The 22,920-nt window shown below is 43.7% G+C and overlaps 1 protein-coding gene across 1 annotated transcript in view; it reads left to right on the plus strand.

The window, feature by feature from the left end:
• The first annotated feature begins 7,367 nt into the window (after positions 1 to 7,367).
• The window catches only part of LOC120034408 (rho-related GTP-binding protein RhoN-like), a 34,387-nt gene continuing 18,834 nt past the window's right edge, over positions 7,368 to 22,920 (plus strand). Inside the window, exons 1-2 of the mRNA XM_038980947.1 lie at positions 7,368 to 7,631; positions 8,198 to 8,285. Coding sequence (XP_038836875.1) covers positions 7,530 to 7,631; positions 8,198 to 8,285 — 190 coding nt within the window. The 5' untranslated portion in view covers positions 7,368 to 7,529. The remainder of the gene's footprint in view (positions 7,632 to 8,197; positions 8,286 to 22,920) is intronic.

A 22,920-nucleotide genomic window follows, 5' to 3' on the forward strand; every position in this document is an offset into this window, starting at 1 on the left:
ACTCAGGATAAGACCCAGATGCAGACAGCTAGAGTCACAGATGTTTATTGACCCAAATAGGGGGCAGGCAAAAGACAGGTCAAAGGCAGGCAGAGGTCCGTAATCCAGGGCAGAGTCAATAAGGTACAGAACAGCAGGCTCGGGGTCAGGACAGGCAGAGGTTCGAAAACGGGTCAGAGTCAGGCAAGTACAGAACGGCAGGCAGGCTCGGGGTCAGGGCAGGCAGAATGGTCAGGAACCGGGAAAACTAGGAAACAGAACTTGAGAAAGCAGGGAGACGGGAAAATACCCTGGTAAGACCTAACAAGACAAGACGACACCGGCAACAGACAAACAGAGAACATAGGTATAAATACACAGAGGATAATGAGGAAGATGGGTGACACCTGGAGGGGGGTGGAGACAAGCACAAAGACAGGTGAAACAGATCAGGGTGTGAAAAACATGATGCAGCCATCACCATGTTAGAAAACTTAAAGAGTGTTACTCAGTGTTGTGTTGTGTTGTGTTGTGCTGTGTTGTGTTGAATTTTCCCCAAACATAACGCTTTGTATTCAGGAAATAAAGTTAATTTATTTGCCACGTTTTTTGCAGTTTTACTTTAGTGCCTTATTGCAAACAGGATGCATGTTTTGTAATAGTTTTATTGTGTACCAGGCTTCCTTCTTTTCACCCTGTCATTTAGGATAGTATTGTGGAGTAACTACAATGTTGTTGATCAATCCTCAGTTTTCTCCTATCATAGCCATTAAACTCTGTACGTCCTTTAAAGTAACCATTGGCCTCATGGCAAAATCGCTGAGCTGTTTCCTTCAGTATCAGTATCTTTGTAGCAGTGGTGTAAAGAACTTACAGTTGAAGTCGGAAGTTTACATACACCTTAGCCAAATACATTGAAACTCAGTTTTTCACAATTCTTGACATTTAATCCTAGTAAAAATTGCCTGTCTTAGGTCAGTTAGGATCACCACTTTATTTTAAGAATGTTAAATGTCAGAATAATAGCAGAGAGAATTATTTATTTCAGCTTTCATTTCTTTCATCACATTCCCAGTGGGTCAGAAGTTTACATACACTCAATTAGTATTTGGTAGCATTGCCTTTAAATTGTTTAACTTCGGTCAAACGTTTCGGGTAGCCTTCCACAGGTTTCCCACAATAAGTTGGGTGAATTTTGGCACATTCCTCCTGACAGAGCTGGTGTAACTGAGTCAGGTTTGTAGGCCTCCTTGCTAGCACATGCACAAATTTTATATAGGATGGGGGCAGGGCTTTGTGATGGCCACTCCAATACCTTGACTTTGTTGTCCTTAAGCCATTTTGCCACAATTTTGGAAGTATGCTTGGGGTCATTGTCCCTTTGGAAGACCCATTTGAGACCAAGTTTTAACATCTTGAGATGTTGCTTCAATATATCCACATAATGTTCCATCCTCATGATGCCATCTATTTTGTGAAGTGCACCAGTCCCTCCTGCAGCAAAGCACCCCCACAACATGATGCTGCCACCCCCGTGCTTCACGGTTGGGATGGTGTTCTTCGGCTTGCAAGTCTCCCCCTTTTTCCTCCAAACATAACGATGGCCATTATGGCCAAACAGTTCTATTTTTGTTTCATCAGACCAGAGGACATTTCTCCAAAAAAGTACAATCTTTGTCCCCATATGCAGTTGCAAACCTTAGTCTGGCTTTTTTATGGCGGTTTTGGAGCCGCGGCTTCTTCCTTGCTGAGCGGCCTTTCAGGTTATGTCGATATAGGACTCGTTTTACTGTGGATATAGATACTTTTGTACCTGTTTCCTCCAGCATCTTCACAAGGTCCTTTGCTGTTGTTCTGGGCTTGATTTGCACTTTTCGCACCAAAGTACGTTAATCTCTAGGAGACAGAACACGTCTTTTCCTTCCTGAGCGGTATGACGGCTGCGTGGTCCCATGGTGTTTATGCTTGCGCACTATTGTTTGTACAGATGAACGTGGTACCTTCAGGCGTTAGGAAATTGCTCCCAATGATGAACCAGACTTGTGGAGGTCTACAATTCTTTTTCTGAGGTCTTGGCTGATTTCTTTTGATTTTCCCATGATGTCAAGCAAAGAGGCACTGAGTTTGAAGGTAGGCCTTGAAATACATCCACAGGTACACCTCCAATTGACTCAAATGATGTCAATTAGCCTATCAGAAACTTCTAAAGCCATGACATAATTTTCTGGAATTTTCCAAGCTGTTTAAAGGCAAAGCCAGCTTAGTGTATGTAAACTTCTGACCCACTGGAATTGTCTTACAGTGAAATATAAGTGAAATAATCTGTCTGTAAACAATTGTTACTTGTGTCATGCAGAAAGTAGATGTTCTAACCGACTTGCCAAAACTAGTTTGTGGAGTGGTTGAAAAACGAGTTTTAATGACTCCAACCTAAGTATATGTAAACTTCCGACTTCAAGTGTAAGTAAAAATACTCGAAATTACTACTTAAGTTAGTTTTTTAAGTATCTGTACTTAAATATTTATATTAACTTTATTATTTATATTTTGGACAACTTTTACTTTTACTTCACTACATTCCTAAAGAAAATTATGTTCTTCTTACTCCATACATTTTCCCTGACACCCAAAAGTACTTATCAAAAGAACGTCCCACTGCTTTGTAGTGACTGGTTTTAAGTGTAATTAATAACTTCGCCATGCTCAAAGGGATATGCAATGTCTGCTTTTATAAAAGTTTACCCATCTACCAATAGGTAGCCTTCTTTGCGAGGCATTGGAAAACCTCTCTGGTCTTTGTGGTTGAATCTGTGTTTGAAATTCACTGCTCGACTGAGGGACCTTACAGATAATTGTAAGTGTGGGCTACAGATATAAGGTAGTCATTCAAAAATCATGTTAAACACTATTACTGCACACAGAATTAGTCCATTCAACTTATTATGTGACTTGTTAAGCATATTTTTACTCCTGAACTTATTTAGACTCGCCCTGACAAAAGGGTTGAAGACTTATTGACTCAAGACATTTCACATTTTAATTTTTAATTAATGTGTAAAAATGTCTAAAATCACAATTTCACTTTGACATGATGGGGTGTGTAGGCCAGTGATACAAAATCTAAATGTAATAAATTTTAAATTCAGGCTGTAACACAACAAAATGTGGAAAAAGTCAAGAAGGTGAATACTTTCTGAAGGCACTGGATATTCCCACACCATTCTGTTGTTGTGACCAGTCCAAGCAAGGGTAGAAAAGCTGTTTTTAACATACTTAATTACAATTTTGGGGAAGGAAAGCTATTTCACTCATATTGTTTTTAATTTTTCGTCATATTTCATACAACTATGGAACACTGGAAAAGTTACTTTCATACATTGCCACAACTGGACCAGAGAGAGACTGTGCTCTGTGTCCACCTCCTGCTCAGAAGAAGCACTGCACAGCTCATTGCGTTTAACTCTGGTTAAAATATACGACTGTATCAGAGAGTGGAGTTAGTCATAGACAGAAGGGGAGGGGAGCTCACACAGCCATGTCATGGTGCTCTCTGTACCTCATGTCTGACAGACTGTTAAATGTAGTCTGTATCATACAAAGTGAAACACTATTACTGCAATTATATTATATATTACTTATGAATAATTTAGGCCCATTGAAACCCCCCAAAACAGTATATTCTTGGTTCAGTAATCTTTCGGGAAGATTCACACGCTGGTGGTACAGTGGGCTACTGCTGGTGGCTCAGCGTGAGTTTCTTTTCCTATAATTAAAATACCACTCCTCACCAAAGGGAGGCAGTAAAAGCCTGTAGAAAAAAAGTAAGTAACAACCAGTATGTGACCTCACTGAATTGTAAGCGGGTCTGCCTAAGGGAGCATTTATATCTCACTTGAAACAACAAAGTTACCAGAAATATGGACGTTTCAGTCGAAGAGCTTCCTAATGAGGCAATTCGAGTTTTGGATAGGGAAGTGATCCATTGATATGCATACAGGCAGGGTTGGGCTGAGTGGGTTAAGACTTTCAACTTCTCCAACATGATGCTTCAAGATACAGTTATAACCTTATCCTTTTACTTATTACCAGTGGCTTTGTTCGCTGTCCTTTAGCTATCTACTTAAACCCCGGTCCCCACCCTGACATGATCCATCACACCATACACGCTTCATCCCCCATAGTTGTAGCCTACCTACTTGATTTATTTCACCTTTATTTAACCAGGTAGGCCAGTTGAGAACAAGTTCTCATTTACAACTGCGACCTGGCCAAGATAAAGCAAAGCAGTGTGACAAAAACAACAACACAAAGTTACACGTGGGATAAACAAACGTACAGTCAATAACACAATAGAAAAAGATATGTACAGTGTGTGCAAATCTAGAAGAGTAGGGAGGTAGGGCAATAAATAGGCCATAGAGGCGGAATAATTACAATTTAGCATTAACACTGGAGTGATACAGTTGAAGTCGAGTCATTAAAACTCGTTTTTCAACCACTCCACAAATTTCTTGTTAACAAACTACTGTTTTGGCAAGTTGGTTAGGACATCTACTTTGTGCATGACACAAGTCATTTGTTTACAGACAGATTACAGACAGACAGTTTACAGACAGATTATTTCACTGTATCACAATTCCAGTGGGTCAGAAGTTTACATACACTAAGTTGACTGTGCCTTTAAACAGCTTGGAAAATTCCATAAAATGATGTCATGGCTTTAAAAGCTTCTGATAGGCTAATTGACATCATTTGAGTCAATTAGAGGTGTACTGTGGATGTATTTCAAGGCCTACCTTCAAACTCAGTGCCTCTGCTTGACATCATGGGAAAATCAAAAGAAATCAGCCAAGACCTCAGAAAAAAAATTGTAGACCTCCACAAGTCTGGTTCATCATTGGGAGCAATTTCCTCACGCCTGAAGGTACCACGTTCATCTGGACAAACAATAGTGCGCAAGCATAAACACCATGGGACCACGCAGCCGTCATTCCGCTCAGGAAGGAGAAGACGCGTTCTGTCTCCTAGAGATGAAAGTACTTTGGTGTGAAAAGTGCAAATCAATCCCAGAACAACAGCAAATGATCTTGTGAAGATGCTGGAGGAAACGGGTACAAAAGTATCTATATCCACAGTAAAACGAGTCCTATATCGACATAACCTGAAAGGCCGCTCAGCAAGGAAGAAGCCACTGCTCCAAAACCGCCATAAAAAAGCCAGACTAAGGTTTGCAACTGCACATGGGGACGAAGATAGCACTTTTTGGAGAAATGTCCTCTGGTCTGATTAAACAAAAATAGAACTGTTTGGCCATAATGGCCATTGTTATGTTTGGAGGAAAAAGGGGGAGGCTTGCAAGCCGAAGAACACCATCCCAACCGGTGGCAGAATCATGTTGTGGGGGTGCTTTGCTGCAGGAGGGACTGGTGCACTTCACAAAATAGATGGCATCATGAGGACGGAAAATTATTATGTGGATATATTGAAGCAACATCTCACAACATCCGTCAGGAAGTTAAAGCTGTGTCGCAAATGGGTCTTCCAAATGGACAATGACCCCAAGCATACTTCCAAAGTTGTGTCAAAATGGCTTAAGGACAACAAAGTCAAGGTATTGGAGTGGCCATCACAAAGCCCTGACCTAAATCCTATATAAAATTTGTGGGCAGAACTGAAAAAGCGTGTGTGAGCAAGGAGGCCTACAAACCTGACTCAGTTACACCAGCTCTGTCAGGAGGAATGGGCCAAAATTCACCCACCTTATTGTGGAAAGCTTGTTGAAGGCTACCCGAAACGTTTGACCCAATTTAAACAATTTAAAGGCAATGCTACCAAATACTAATTGAGTGTATGTAAACTTCTGACCCACTGGGAATGTGATGAAAGAAATAAAATCTGAAATAAATCATTTTCTCAACTATTATTCTGACATTTCACATTCTTAAAATAAAGTGGTGATCCTAACTGACCTAAAACAGGGAATTTTTACTAGGATTAAATGTCAAGAATTGTGAGAAACGGAGTTTAAATGTATTTGGCTAAAGTGTATGTAAACTTCCGACTTCAATTATAGATGTGCAGATGATGATGTGGAAGTAGAGATACTGGGGCGCAAAATAGCAACAAAAAAAACAATATAGGGATGAGGTAGTTGGGTGTGCTATTTACAGATGGGCTGTATACAGGTACAGTGATCTGTAAGCTGCTCTGACAGCTGATGCTTAAAGTTAGAGGGGGAGATATAAGTCTCCAGCTTCAGTGATTTTTGCAATTCGTTCCAGTCATTGGCAGCAGAGAACTGGAAGGAAAGGCGCCCGTGCTACGGGTAGGTGTTGCTATGGTGACCAGTGAGCTGAGATAAGGCGGGGCTTTACCTAGCAAGGACTTATAGATGACCTGGAGCCAGTTGGTTTGGCGACAAATATGTAGCGAGGGCCAGCCAACGAGAGCATACAGGTCGCAGTGGTGGGTAGTATATGGGGCTTTGGTGACAAAACGGATGGCACTGTGATATACTGCATCCAATTTGCTGAGTAGAGTGTTGGAGGCTATTCTATAAATGACATCGCCGAAGTCGAGGATCGGTAGGATGGTCCGTTTTTCGAGGGTATGTTTGGCAGCATGAGTGAAGGAGGCTTTGTTGCAAAATAGGAAGCCGATTCTAGATTTCATTTTGGATTGGAGATGCTTAATGTGAGTCCGGAAGGAGAGTTTACAGTCTAACCAGACACCTAGGTATTTGTAGTTGTCCACATATTCTAAGTCAGAACGGTCCAGGGTGGTGATGCCAGTCGGGTGGGCAGCAATCGGTTAAAGAGCATGCACTTAGTTTTACTAGCTTTTAAAAGCAGTTGGTGCCACGGAAGGAGTGATGTATGGCAATGCATAATACAAAAATACTTTCCTTTTAATTTGTTTTTTGAGAATATATAAGACACTCCCAGTTAACATTAAGATATACTTTAGACCTATACATCATTTATAAAGAGTTTACAAGCCGTTTAGCAACTGTTAGGCTAATTATTCATATCGTTTTACAGTTTATAACTATGTAATAAACAGTCAGTACATTCGTTGAAAAATGTATCTCAACACAATCCTCAAAGCTAGAAATAAAGGTCATAATATGAATCATTTTCCGACAACAAATAATGAAGACGTGTGTCACTGAAAGACAAGTAAAGAGACAAGCTACCAAACAAGTAAATGAACACAGAGGCACGAGGACCAACTCGCTCTTGTCCGGGCGCGTGTACGGGCAAGGCGTGGCCAATTAAAAAGTCGAGTTTGAAGGGAGGGACCCGCGTGCAGCTGCTGAGTGCGGAGGCGAGCAAGGCGGGTGTAAACAGGCACAGAGAGGATAGCTAGTGTAACCGTGGGAACCGAGGGCTGCACGGGGTGGACAGGGGAGGACAACCGGGGAGGACACATAGTAGGGCGCGCCACAACCGGGGCATGTACCTGCTGGTTTTTCCTTGAGTTCCTTATATCCACATCGGTTGGTGAATGAAACCGATCCGCGTCCAGAACAGACACACTGACAGACAAAGATGGAAAGTCAAGGCAGCCGCTGTAAGATCGTGGTGGTCGGAGATACGCAATGTGGTAAAACTGCGCTCCTACATGTTTTTGCGAAGGACTGCTATCCGGAGGTAAGTGTCCTGATATATATAGGCTTGTTTAGTCTTGCGTTATGAACACGACTGTCAACACTTGAAAACAGGCACCTGGATCATTTAAGAGTGGTAGGTGTACTGTAGGTCATCGCAGTTTGTGAATGAAGCAAAAATGAATGTCAAGACAGACACCAAACCAAATAGAACGACAGGAGCTTTTTTATTCTAATCATTTAACCCCAAATGTCTTGATTTAAATTATGAGCCAGAGGTGTGCACGCACCTGCGTTAGGCATTTCTCTAGAGAGAGAGAGAGACGGAAACTGAAAGACAGGGAAATAATGAGTACCTTTAAATAAAAAATGGCCATTATTATTAGTGATTAAACAATATAGACTCATATAATGTATTTCGGAGTGTATTCAATTTCCTCTTTTGATTAATATTGTATCTTGGTGTTATTGGCAACTAGACCTATATATACTGTTTTAATATAGTCTATATATTTGTATGATTCACTACATGTACGTAGTTGAACGTCTAACCTACGTTACGGCTAGGCTATTAGTGCTTTACTAATCAAGATGCACCTCTTTTTTCAGAACTATGTCCCCACCGTTTTTGAAAACTACACGGCCAGTTTTGAAATCGACAAACAGAGGATTGAGTTGAACATGTGGGACACGTCAGGTAGGACTATTTCTGCTCTCTGCATCTATCTCCTAAAGGCTGATGACAAATCATTCCCGCTGGCTGCTCAGCTTGGCAGTGACGACAGTCCATGTCTGCAACCGGTGGGAGGGCTGCTTCAATCATTTCTGGGGGGTTTTCAAGCAGCCATCTCTCTGACGAATTGCTTTGACCATGCCAACTTACGACTGACTGACTGGCGTACTTTTGCTTGAGGCATCTGCTATTTAGGATTGTTGTCTCTGCTGAAAATCTCCCGTGCCCGTCTTTTCTCTCAGCGCTGCACTCTGTTTGCATTCCTCTCTCTGCGGAGCGCAGCGTGTGGCTGGGCTGTTCCCATGCCCTGTCCAGGGGCCAGAAGACTGCTAGGGGGGTCGGGGAGGGGCGGGGGCTCAAGCAGAATGGCCGACTGACTGACTGGTCCACAGAAATGATCTCAACCCATCTACACTGTTTCTGTTGTTCTGTTGTTTGACTGTGGTTACAGTTGCGCTGGCTCTCAATTCGCTCCTATCAGTGCCAAATGGCTGCAGATAGTGTTTCTCTGGACGTTAACTGACTTATTTATGCCTCCTTTGTCTATAATGGGTCAGTCAGTGTTTGGTTCCAGGTATGGACCCTCTATCTGAGGGGTTTAGAATACGGATGCCCTCCATGGTGGGAAAGCAATTTGGGGTTGCCCCCTTGAAACCACATCTCCAGACTCGAGAGGAGATGATTGTGGCCCGTCTGTGTGGAATGCCATTCTCTAGTTTCAGCTCACAGCCCAGGCTGAAGCTGTAAGTGCAGCTCAGAGATCCACTGACCGGTCAAAACAGTATCTGAAACATCTCTGACTGAGTGACTGAGAAGCCTGGGTATGTAATTGAACCCCCACGGGAATCCCTGTCTATTGCCATAAACATTCCTAAACCTAAAAACATCCTCACCGCGGATGATGATGATGATGGAGGTATGGCCGTTTTACACGGTCATATAGCTGAGAGTGTTTTCTTTTGAGGGGATTTTCTATGTGTGGGAGGGACCTGGTGTTGACCCTGAGAGTAAATCTACTTGAGTCTGTCAGTGAGGGCTGAAGAGGTCTCTGTGGCTGAGAGGCAGGACTGAGTGGGTCAGAAGTCCTCCTTATCTCCTCAATAGCTTTGGACGGACGGACGGACGGACGGACGGACGGGGGGGGGGGGTGTCTTCTGTAATGATAGCAGGGTTGTGCTTCTGTCTGTCCATATCCAACCCCTTTGATGATCACTGACGATGGTTGATTCGCCTTTTATCTCCTTTAAAGAGACCATAACCCCCCTCCCTTTACTACCAACATGATATCACCCACCCAGCCTACCAGCCTCAAGCAAGTTACACTCAAGAGTGTGTGCTCACATGCATGCCTATTTACTCTTTGGTTCGTACCAAACACAGATGCTCATGTTTTCACTCCAGATGTAAATTAGTTAATGGATGTTCTCCCATGGTAAAAACACTCAAACATTTAAATAAAGAGAGAAAGGTCAGGTTTCTGCCTCGGACTTCCTGCCCTTCTTTTTTCCCCATACTTTTAATTCCACCTTTCTCGTAACCCCCTCTTCTGCCCTCTCACTCTGCGTTCCCCCTCTCATGTGCGCTGGCAGCAGCATTGTATTGCCAGGGACCATGTGTCTTTTCCACTCCATTTGTCTGGCTGCATGGCCACTATCTGGACCCACTATGTAATTACTGCGAAGAAGCATTTACATATGTAGTAGACCCCCTGCTGGCCTTCATAAACTACAGTCAGTATGGCCACTATACCACTTACTATACCACTTACTATACCACTTACCCATGTGTAGCACAGGACCAGGGTCTATAGAAAGCCTATTGTGATCTATAACCAGTGGTAGAAAAAGTACCCAATTGTCATTCTTCAGTAAATGTAAAGATACCTTCATAGAAAATGACTCAAGTAAAAGTGAAAGTCACCCAGTAAAATACTACTTGTGTAAAAGTCTACAAGTATTTCTTTTTAAATATACCTAAGTATCAAAAGTAAATGTAATTGCTAAAATATACTTCAGTTCAATAGTAAAAGTATAAATAATATTCTGAACATTAAGCAAAGCAGACAGCATGGTGTTCTTGTTTTTTAAATGTACGGATAGCCATGGGCACACTCAGACATCATTTACAAATGAAGCATGTGTGTTTAGTGAGTCCGTCCGATCAGAGGCAGTAGGGATGTCCAGGGTTGTTCTCGTAATATATGTGTGAATCGGACCATTTTCCTGTCCTGCTAAGCAGTCAAAATGTAACGAGTACTTTTGGGTGTCAGGGAAAATGTATGGAGTAAAAAGTACATTCTTTTCTTTAGGAATGTAGTGGAGTAAAAGTTGTCCCAAAAAATATAAATAGTAAAGCAAAGTACAGATACTCCAAAAAAATACTTAAGTAGTACTTTCAAGTATTTTTACTTAAGTACTTTACACCACTGGTATATAGCCAAGTTATCATTGTCTATAACCACCTAGCTCTGTATAACAGGATCAGCTCAGTTGGTTTCACGCCATCTGCCATCCGCCTAGTTAGTGGTGGGTAATAAGATGGAGAGGGCATATTAGTAATAACATATCAGTTGAACAGAAGAGACTCCCCGTGGTCTCTGAATATCACCGATTCAATCATTATTGATGAGTCCTTGAGGTGTGTTCTGTTTTAGGAGCTGGAGTCTAGCCTCCTCATTTACACGTTTACAGCCTCTGTGGTCTGATAGGTCTCAGGGGGTTTGGTAGGACGTGTATTGCCATTAACAAGGTCAAGGTGCCTATTGTTTTAGTGTGGCAGTAGACCATTGATTAGTTTAGCCTCGGTGATCTGTTGTTCTCCAGGCCGGCAGGGTTTCCAGTATTCACAGGATGGAAGAAAACAAAGGTGAGGTGTTGATGTAATTAGGGCCATGACTGTGTCTAGGTACTGTGTGTGTGTGTGTGTGCGTGTGTGCGTGCGTGCGTGCATGCGTGCGTGCGTGCGTGTGTGTGTGTGTACCGGTGTCTTAGTGAATAGGATGTTTATTTTAAATTGGCATCAACAGAAACAGGGCCATTATGGCTGTCCAGAATCAGAGGGAAACTGGCAGCTGCTATGTATTCCCCCTGCATTACGCCACGGACCATCTGGTGGATTAAGTCAATTAGAAACTGATTGAGTGGAATGCAAATTATAATGTTTGTCTGTGTGTGTGTGTGTGTGTGTGTGTGTGTGTGTGTGTGTGTGTGTGTGTGTGTGCGTGTGTATATTGTGGGAGAGGGCATAGAATGTGTATGCATGTCTGTTTATCTGTGTTTGGCATCTGTGTATTTGTGTATTTGTGTATCTAAATAGCAGTAGCGAGGACCGGTATATAAAAAGCCAGCGATGACTGACAAGCCGTTGCTCCTTGAGTTCAAATGTCACCATTCCTAACCCCATTCCAAGCTGTGATTGGCCAAGCTAACTGACACTGGGTCACAATAGGTCTGTGCACCAATCAGTGACCAGTACTGGGTGCTCACTGTCACGGGTTCTAATGCTCGTCAGCCAAACTGTCATGCCCCCTGTACTGTGTCTCGTCCCAGTGTGGTGGTGCTGCACCATGGGATCTCATCCAAGTCAGGCCTGGAACATTCTCCCACTCACAGCACAGCAAGGACTGTCCCAGGGAATATCTTAAGTAACTCATGACAGTCAGTCAGGCTTCTCCCACAGTCCCACACCGCAGTCACGTCTCTGTTTATGCTCTCTGATTGACTACGTATGATTCCTATCTTAAAACAGTTGAAAGACTTGTCTGTTGCGGGTCAGAGAATGTTCTTAGTCATTCTCTAGCTTCACACATATTTTGAATGATTCCTAATTTCGTTAGAGGTGTTAGGCAATGCCAAAGGCATTAGGCAATGTCAAATACCTCTCAATGTCAAATACCTCTCAATGTCAAATACCTCTCAATGTCAAATACCTCTCAATGTCAAATATCTCTCTACTTGACCCGCCACGTGTTTTATAATGATTATTTTATAACACTTTTACTCACAACAGGTGTTTCTGTAATTAGTGGTGTGATATATTTTTATATATTTTGGATTTGAGAGATAATGCCAAATAGCTTCAAACACCCACACAACCACTACACACACGCACACAACCACTATGCACACGCACACAACCACTACACACACGCACACAACCACTACACACACGCACACAACCACTACACACACGCACACAACCACTACACACACGCACACAACCACTACACACACGCACACAACCACTACACACACGCACACAACCACTACACACACGCACACAACCACTACACACACGCACACAACCACTACACACACGCACACAACCACTACACACACGCACACAACCACTACACACACGCACACAACCACTACGCACACGCACACAACCACTACACACACGCACACAACCACTACACACACGCACACAACCACTACACACACGCACACAACCACTACACACACGCACACAACCACTACACACACGCACACAACCACTACACACACGCACACAACCACTACACACACGCACACAACCACTACGCACACGCACACGCACACGCACACACACACACACACACACACACACACACACACACACACACACACACACACACACACACACACACGCACACACACCCACACAACCACTACGCACACGCACACGCACAAACACGCACACACACACACACACACACGCACGCAGTGACTTTTCAACATTTCTGGTGAGTATGTTTTGAACTACAAGCCACATTCTCAGTGCAGAGGACCATTAGGGCATCAAGAGCCCTGTATAAACAAGCTTAGCTCGCAGGGCCTTCCTGTCCCTAGCCTTTTCCACTTGATTCATCTTTAATAGCATCTGCAAGAGCCACAAACCGAAACAGAGATGAAATAAAACCAACACCCCCCCCTCTACTCTATTGTGGCTGGCTGTAGCTGGAGGTCCTTCAGGAAGCAGAAACATGACACGAGCAGCTCGGCCCGGATTGCCATGTTGATTTACAGTTCTAGACAGAGATGACTGGGGAAGATGCCCTCAGTGAGGTGCTGCATCAGTCGGCCTTCGGTTTGCCCTTCCTCGTCGTGCTGTGATGCTCCTCATCCTCATACGTTTTCATCTTCTGCTACCTGCACTTGTCTTTTAGGGGTTTGCGAGTACACACTTATTGTGCAAAGCTTTTGTTCGTTTTGCGTGACGTTTAAATCGATCACAACCCTTGGATCGTGGTAAAAATGTCCCCCCCCCCCCAAAGTTAAATCTTTATTGTCCGTATCCTGAAAATAGATGAGCGTATGTTCCTCTTAGCTGCTGTTGACTAACCCACACAGCTGCACTAGCCTGACCTGCCTGGGGTTAGAACTGCCAAAACGCAAACCTGTTTGTATGATGATTAGCACATAGCAGGCACACCCGCCGGTTAGGTACAGCCGGTGAGTGTACTGTGCACCTGTGTGTCTGTGTGTGTGTTTGTGTATGGAAATGAGTGGTAATGAAGGGTTGTTGTGCCTTCAAAATGACCCTTGTTGACCCCCCCCCAGAGGAATTATTTTATGAGAAAAGTGTTAGGATCACGCATGGAATCACATTTCAGATGAACTACCCACCCCTCCTCTCGCCCAATTTATCTGTTTGAAAAGGCTCTATGATCATTTCCTCTGCCATTATTTTGCCATTGGAATGTCAAACGCTGCATTTTGTCAGTTTTAGAATGATTGTTTCAGTGAAGCACCATTATGGAGAATAGCTGTATTCCTAATATCATAGGGAAGGTGTTGCCCGATACCCAGACTATATTTAGGACATGAAATGGTACGTCAGGACTACTTAACCCAAACATGTCATCAGAGCACTTAAACGGAAGTAGTTAGGAGAACCCGTTGTAAAAGATTCACCCTATCCACCTACGCTTAGTTCCGCTGCCTGAAGAACAGTGCCGATACTCTTATACATATCCAATTCAACACATCGTAAAAGGGTATGTTTCTTTATGTTTCCACGTTCATAAAACAACCCCTAAACACCAAAGACCATCACTAATAGTGTTGTATAACGCAAACTACCAAATGAACATGGACGGGGCATTTGAGCAGGAGCCGGACGTAAACGCGTGCTACTGCCAGGTTTGCGCTTACAGACAGACAGACAGACAGACAGACAGACAGACAGACAGACAGACAGACAGACAGACAGACAGACAGACAGACAGACAGACAGACAGCGTTGGAATGCATGTGGAACTATTTTTGGACAGGGGGTGGGGATCTGGCTCTCTGTTGAGCCTCTGGCGGGCGTCGGCCCTGTGGGGGGGAGGGGGGTTTAATCCGGCACCTCCCTGGCCTCCCTTGCGGCTCCCCGTCCCTGGCCTCCCGTTTTGGGGCACCTCATACCCACTGGAGAAGAGCCTCCACAGTTGCTGCGTCTCTCTTTTACATGTAGATCACAAGTAATAGCTGTATATGTGGTACCGCTGCAAAAATTCTGGAAACCAAAATACAGATTTTTCAGATATCCCGGTTGGAGGATTGATAGATTTCCTGCTTATTCCGTACTGATTCCAGGAATAATCCAACCGGGATTTCGGGAACACCTGTGCATTTTGGGAACGTTACTGAAATCTTGCACTCTAACATGTGGTGACTGTGGATGTACAGCATGTGGACATGTACAGTAGATATCTTATTCATAGATACTGTAGCCACCTCACCGCACACTGTTCCACTGAGTGTCTGTGACAGTGTAGCCACCCAGAGGTCCAGGCTGCAGGGCTTGATGTTTACCCAGTCAGAGTGGCCCCTGGCTGGGTACACGTCTCTGACTCTCCCCCTGGGAGTTCTCTTGGTCTGAGTCACTAACACTAACTGTTATGCTACCGTCACGGTGTTGGAGGAGACCTGGGTGCCTGTATGCTTAAGCCAGAGAGACAACAGGACCCTGGACAATTGAAAGAGGGAAAAGAGAAGAAAACGTGAAGGAACGAAGAGAAAGACAATAGTCTGACATGGCTAGTTTCACGGCCAAATGAGGGTGTTTTAAAATGAACCGTGTCCCTTCTCTCTCTGTTTCAGCTTTTTCTCCACCACCATCATTCTCTCTCTCTCTCTCTCTCTCTCTCTCTCTCTCTCTCTCTCTCTCTCTCTCTCTCTCTCTCTCTCTCTTCTCTCTGTCTCTCTCTCTCTCTCTGTCTCTCTCTCTCTCTCATCCTCTTTCTCCTTCCCATGTTCTCCCTCTCTGTGATGGCTCATTAGTTTGCATAACTCTGTTCTGACCTGGCGTCAGCGACAGTGTGTAGGAGAGGAGGAGAGGAAAGGAGGAGAGGAGCAAAGGGAGGGTAGGAGTTGTGAGAGGGCCAGTCAGCCTCACTGACAGGAACACACAGCCTATAATTAAACACACAGAATATCCCATTTAAGTCTAACACACTCGCTCAGACAAACGCACAGATGCGACTATGCAGGCACGCATGCAAACACACACACACGCCCGCGTACATACTTTTTTTGAATAACCTAACAACTCAAAGGAAACATGCATACGGTACACCCAAGGTCATGATCCTCGCTGGGCTTATTATGTGCTGTGCTCTTTCGAGTGGTATACTACACAGCCCCATGGTGAGCCCACTGCCCACCTGCCCCGGTTCCTCTCCCTGTTCCTCTGCCCTCTCACTGCCTCCCAGCTCCTAATCTAGTCACATGGCGGCTTTTGGGGGATTCCATCTCTCATGACATCCTCCCCTCTGATCCCTCTGCTATCTGATGATCTCTGTGATCTCCGTATGACCGGCTGACCTTGGTCACAGACAGACAAAGGCCCTATGATACGTCTCTGTCTGTACCGCCTCTCTTAAATATAACTGTAGACTCACTGGGAGGTGCTCGACACTGGGGCTTAACATACAATCTGCTTAACATATTCACATCAGGACACATAGTGATGATTGGTGCACATATGGCTCTTATATACTTAGGTGAATACTACTTATTGTTGTATTTTTTGATTGAACTTTTATTTTGACAGGGACTCATGCTGAGACCAAGGTATTTTTTACAGCCTTGCATTGATAAATCAATACACCATCAAAAGCACATCAATATACACTATACACATCAATATCCTGTACACATTAATATACACTATACACATCAATATCCTGTACCCATCAATATACACTATACACATCAATATCCTGTACACATTAATATACACTATACACATCAATATCCTGTACACATTAATATACACTATACACATCAATATCCTGTACACATCAATATACACTATACACATCAATATCCTGTACACATTAATATACACTATACACATCAATATCCTGTACACATTAATATACACTATACACATCAATATCCTGTACACATCAATATACACTATACACATCAATATCCTGTACCCATCAATATACACTATACACATCAATATCCTGTACACATCAATATACACTATACACATCAATATCCTGTACACATTAATATACACTATACACATCAATATCCTGTACACATCAATATACACTATACACATCAATATCCTGTACACATTAATATACACTATACACATCAATATCCTGTACACATCAATATACACTATACACATCAATATCCTGTACACATTAATATACACTATACACATCAATATCCTGTACACATCAATATACACTATACACATCAATATACACTATACACATCAATATACTGTACACATCAATATACACTATACACATCAATGTACACCATACACATCAATATCCTGTACACATTAATATACACTATACACATCAATATACACTATACTCATCAATATCCTGTACACATCAATGTACACCATACACATCAATATACGCTATACACATCAATATCCTGTACACATCAATGTACACCATACACATCAATGTACACCATACACATCCATATACTGTACACATCAATATACGCTATACACATCAATATCCTGTACACATTAATATACACTATACACATCAATATCATGTACACATCAATGTACACCATACACATCAATATCCTGTACACATTAATATACACTATACACATCAATATCATGTACACATCAATGTACACCATACACATCAATATCATGTACACATCAATGTACACCATACACATCAATATCCTGTACACATTAATATACACTATACACATCCATATACACTATACACATCAATATACACTATACACATCAATATCCTGTACACATCAATGTACACCATACACATCAATATACTGTACACATCAATATACGCTATACACATCAATATCCTGTACACATTAATATACACTATACACATCAATATCCTGTACACATCAATGTACACCATACACATCAATATACTGTACCTATCAATATACACTATACACATAAATATCATGTACACATCAATATACACTATACACATCAATATACACTATACACATCAATATACACTATACACAACAATATACACTATACACAACAATATACAATATACACATCAATATCCTGTACTCGTCAATATCCTGTACACATTAATATACACTATACACATCAATATACACTATACACATCAATATACACTATACACAACAATATACAATATACACATCAATATCCTGTACTCGTCAATATCCTGTACACATCAATATACACTATACACATCAATATACACTATACACATCAATATACACTATACACATCAATATACACTATACACAACAATATACAATATACACATCAATATCCTGTACTCGTCAATATCCTGTACACATCAATATACACTATACACATCAATATACACTATACACATTAATATACACTATACACATCAATATACACTATACACATCAATATCCTGTACACATCAATAATACTCATAATTATACTGTACACATCAATAATGCACATCAATATACTGTATACATCAATAATACACATCATTAAACTGTATACATCAATAATACACATCAATATACACATCAATATCCTGTACACATCAATAATACACATAATTATACTGTACACATCAATAATGCACATCAACAACACTCATCAATAATACACATCAATATACACTATACACACATCAATATCCTGTACACATCAATATACACTATACACATCAATATCCTGTACCCATCAATATCCTGTACACATCAATAATACATATCATTATACTGTACACATCAATAATACACATCAATATACTGTATACATCAATAATACACATCAATATACTGTACACATCAATAATACACATCAATATACTGTACACATCAATAATACACATCAATATACTGTACACATCAATAATACACATCAATAATTGACATCAATAATAAGCAAAACACAATCATAGAAAACAACCCCTTTTTCCAGTAAAAAAATACCTCAATCAGCCTTTTGAATTGTCCTAGAGCCTCCGATTCATCCAATTTTAGAGACCCTTCAAAAAAACTGAAAGCAGACTTACTTAACTCAGTGGAGATCAAAGGGATACCCAGAGATAGCCCTCCCTGAGACCCGGCCTGCTATCTCTTACGTCTGTCTATACGTTAACGATGAAGTAAGGCACAGCGGAAGTTTATGCAGGAGGGATTCATAAATGAAAAAGAGTGCAATGCATCGGTCTACGGGATTTCAACGAGGGCCAGCCTACTTTCTGATACAGAATGCAGTGATGTGCACTGAACCTATCGACCTTATGGAAAATACATGCTAATGATCAGTACATCCTGCTAGATATCTCCAGTACCAGTGGTTTGTACACACGCTAGCCTATTTACATTGTAGTCATTTAGCAGACGCTCTTCTCCAGAGCGACATACTTGAGCAATTAGGGGTAAGTGCCTTGCTCAAGGTCATATCGACAGATTTATTTCCCACCTAGTCTGCTCGGGGATTGGAACCAGTGACCTTCTGGTTACTAGCCCAACCCTCTTAACTGCTAGGCTATCTGTCAACCCTATCAACTGCTGGGGACCGCTAGGCTATCTGTCGACCCTATCAACTGCTGGGGACCGCTAGGCTATCTGTCGACCCTATCAACTGCTGGGGACCGCTAGGCTATCTGTCGACCCTATCAACTGCTGGGGACCGCTAGGCTATCTGTCGACCCTATCAACTGCTGGGGACCGCTAGGCTATCTGTCGACCCTATCAACTGCTGGGGACCGCTAGGCTATCTGTCGACCCTATCAACTGCTGGGGGCCGCTAGACTATCTGTCGACCCTATCAACTGCTGGGGACCGCTAGGCTATCTGTCGTCTTTATCAACTGCTGGGGACCGCTAGACTATCTGTCGACCCTATCAACTGCTGGGGACCGCTAGGCTATCTGTCGACCCTATCAACTGCTGGGGACCGCTAGGCTATCTGTCGACTCTATCAACTGCTGGGGACCGCTAGGCTATCTTTCGACCCTATCAACTGCTGGGGACCGCTAGGCTATCTGTCGACCCTATCAACTGCTGGGGACCGCTAGGATATCTGTCGACCCTATCAACTGCTGGGGACCGCTAGGCTACCTGTCGACCCTATCAACTGCTGGGGACCGCTAGGCTATCTGTCGACCCTATCAACTGTTGGGGACTATCCAGAAGCAAAATGTCAAAGTGAAATGTAAAAAGATAGAGAGGGAGTGAATCGGAGAGGGCAGGATGGAGAAAATGCTCTCAGAGCTAAGAACGGATCGTGTTTCATGCCAGTGAATAGTGGGAGAAGGGACAGAAGGAGGAGAGGTATACACCCGGATCAGGGACCACCCCTGGGACCACCCCTCTGGGCCCATCCCTCTGGGACCACCCCTCTGGGACCATCCCTCTGGGACCACCCCTCTGGGACCACCCCTCTAGCCCTCTGGGCTTTGTGATGTGTTATGGGACAGGCTTGTTTTTAGCCCTGAGGGAAGGATTTCCAATCCCGTGGGAGACGTTCACTTACTCACACATACACAGACTGTTTACAAACTGTACTTCACACACGCACTCCATCTCTTTCCCAGATACTCACAAGTACTCACACACATTATTTACACAGGAAGTTGATTCTAAGCATGCCTCTATAACTCATTGGTCTTCAGTGACCCTCTGTATGATCCTATGACTCCAGTGCCACACTGGAGCATTAGTGATCCCAAATATAGTCAACTAAAGGGCAAGCAGTAACAGTATGGGCTGAAACTGTTAATAGTCAGTTGGTTACTTTGGAGTTTCTGAGTGTCATCCATTTTCTCAGACTTTCCTGAAGCACTTGTTCGTTATCCTCCGCCAGCAGTGAATGAGTGTTGATCTCCCAGGCTGGCAGGATGCAGCTCGCACGGGGAAATCTGGGACATGGAGTTTCCGGGCCTGTCCCTCCGGGCGGCAGGCGTGGCGCGGCAGCATAACTCGCCGTGGCGACAGCTTTGATGACGGCACTTTGAACAGCACGGTGACTGGCCCTCGCCCTCACCGCCGCTTGGCTACCACCACCTCCACTGAGACCCTCTCTCAGCGTAAGGGGATATGGACTGTCCCTTACCCCTGTGGTCCCCTAACCCACTTCCCTTCCACAGCTCCCATCATTTATGGATTGCTTTATTTAAAAACAGGATCAGATGCTCTCTCTCTTGCGCTCTCGCTCTCGCTCTCTCTCTCTCTCTCTCTCCCTTTCTATCACTCTCTTTCTCTGCTGTCTTCAGGGGGAGTGGAAGTGCACTCAAAGGAGAGAGGGAAATTGTGCCCATCATCTCCACTCGAGCCCTCCCTAGGGACCCTGCAGAGTGGGCCAAAGATGGATAGGGCTATGATAGGGATGCGCTTGGATGGGTGGGTGGGGGGGGGGGGGGGGGGGGGGGGGGGGGGGGGGGGGGGGGGGGGGGTGGGGGGGGCATAGAAGTGGAGAGGATGTCCATTTCCTCCCACAAGCTGTCTTTTATGTGACCGTGATAGATGTCTGAACAATCCTATTTCAATTCCTATTTAATATCCAACAGACAGCCTTGGACGGAAATAATCCCACTCTTAGAAGTATTCCAGCACTAATGAATTTCCCTCAGCCAAGGACAGAGAGAGATAGAAAAGAGATGGAAAAGAGATGACTATAAAAGGATGTGATGCATGGCGTTTTACAGGTGAAAGGGAATCTAAGGAGGGGGATTTTTGATTGTGTGTGAGAGAGAAGAGAGATGAATCCATTAGGCCATGGTAATCACGGAATTAAAGGCCGGCTGTCTGTGAAGCAACCGAACACTGGCCACCACCATGCCTGCAGTCTGCAGTAAACCTCCCTCCTCCATCCCTCCGTGCCTTAGCCGTGTCTCAGCTGTGGACTGTTCTGAGGTGCTGTGAAGGACCAGGGAGGGGGCGGCCTGCCTTACAACCTGTCTCCACTGGCCCTTTATCTAATCGGATCAACAGATCATCTCTTCAGGGAGTGAAATCGGATATTCCCAGGTCTTCTCAATTATAAAATACCCTCTTTCCCTCTCCTCCTTTCCCTGTGGACCCTACTCTGCTTTCACGTGCCCAGAGCAACGACAGAGAAGTTATCTCAAGACGTGACGTGAAGCTGGGTGTCGGAAAGGGGACGTTAGAATCTGCGCGGTTGGCGTTATGACGTCTAAGTGGTGGAAGGTGGGGAAACACAAAGCCTTTTGTTCTCCCGGCTGTCTTTAAATGCCCCTTGTCACCTTGAATGGTGTTATTTGGTGTGACTTGTCTAACCAGCTCGTACCGCTTCGTAGTGACTCATCGCTCCTCGTCATTCCTGGTGTGAGGGAGGCTATGCTTGATCAAACCCAGACAAAGCGTGTGCTTGTATTGTGCATAGACGATCAATCATGGATACATATTCTGTCTAAACAAAGGCCTGGACATAATGCAGTCTTAAGTACTGTGTAGCAAACAGAACTCAAAGAATTGGTTACATGATAAACAGGGAATAAACAGTAGTTCATTGGGAAACATTGGTTCCCCGGTTGGACACTAACTGGGCAGGAAAGACAGAGAGAGAGATGGGAGAGAAAAACAGCAATAGAAGGAAGAAGATGGAAGGTTTCCGCCAGGGAGAATCATGTCATATACAGAGAGCCATAGTGAGACAAAGACAGTGGGAGAGAGTGATTAGAAAGCAACACAGCATGACTTTGTCTAAACAAAAATATTGAGAGAGAGAGAGAGAGAGAGAGAGAGAGAGAGAGAGAGAGAGAGAGAGAGAGAGAGAGAGAGAGAGATCAAATGCAGAGAGGAGTCCATCACCATATCCCCAGAGGCCCAGAGAAGACAGACAGTAATCCAGCTCTCGGCTGGCGGCCACGTCCCCCTCTGTCCCCAAGCTGCTCTGTTAGCGGACAGCCCTGCTTTTGAACCTGCGAGTGGGAGAGACACAGGCATTAACTCCACTACAGTAGGGCTTTGAGTCAGATCCTTGCACTGGGGCTTAGCCATCGCCCTTCAAAGGCTCTATTTCCCCTAGAGAGAGAAAGAGGGAGAGCGAGAGGAAGCCAGTATAGCTTTGATCAATATCCTTGGCAGGGGGCCACAGACCGGGGAGGTTAATGGACCATTTAACCCACTGTCACCTCCACTGTCATTTCCACTGTCATCTCCACT

Source organism: Salvelinus namaycush, chromosome 41 (genome assembly GCF_016432855.1).
Source record: "Salvelinus namaycush isolate Seneca chromosome 41, SaNama_1.0, whole genome shotgun sequence".
Taxonomy (NCBI): domain Eukaryota; kingdom Metazoa; phylum Chordata; class Actinopteri; order Salmoniformes; family Salmonidae; genus Salvelinus; species Salvelinus namaycush.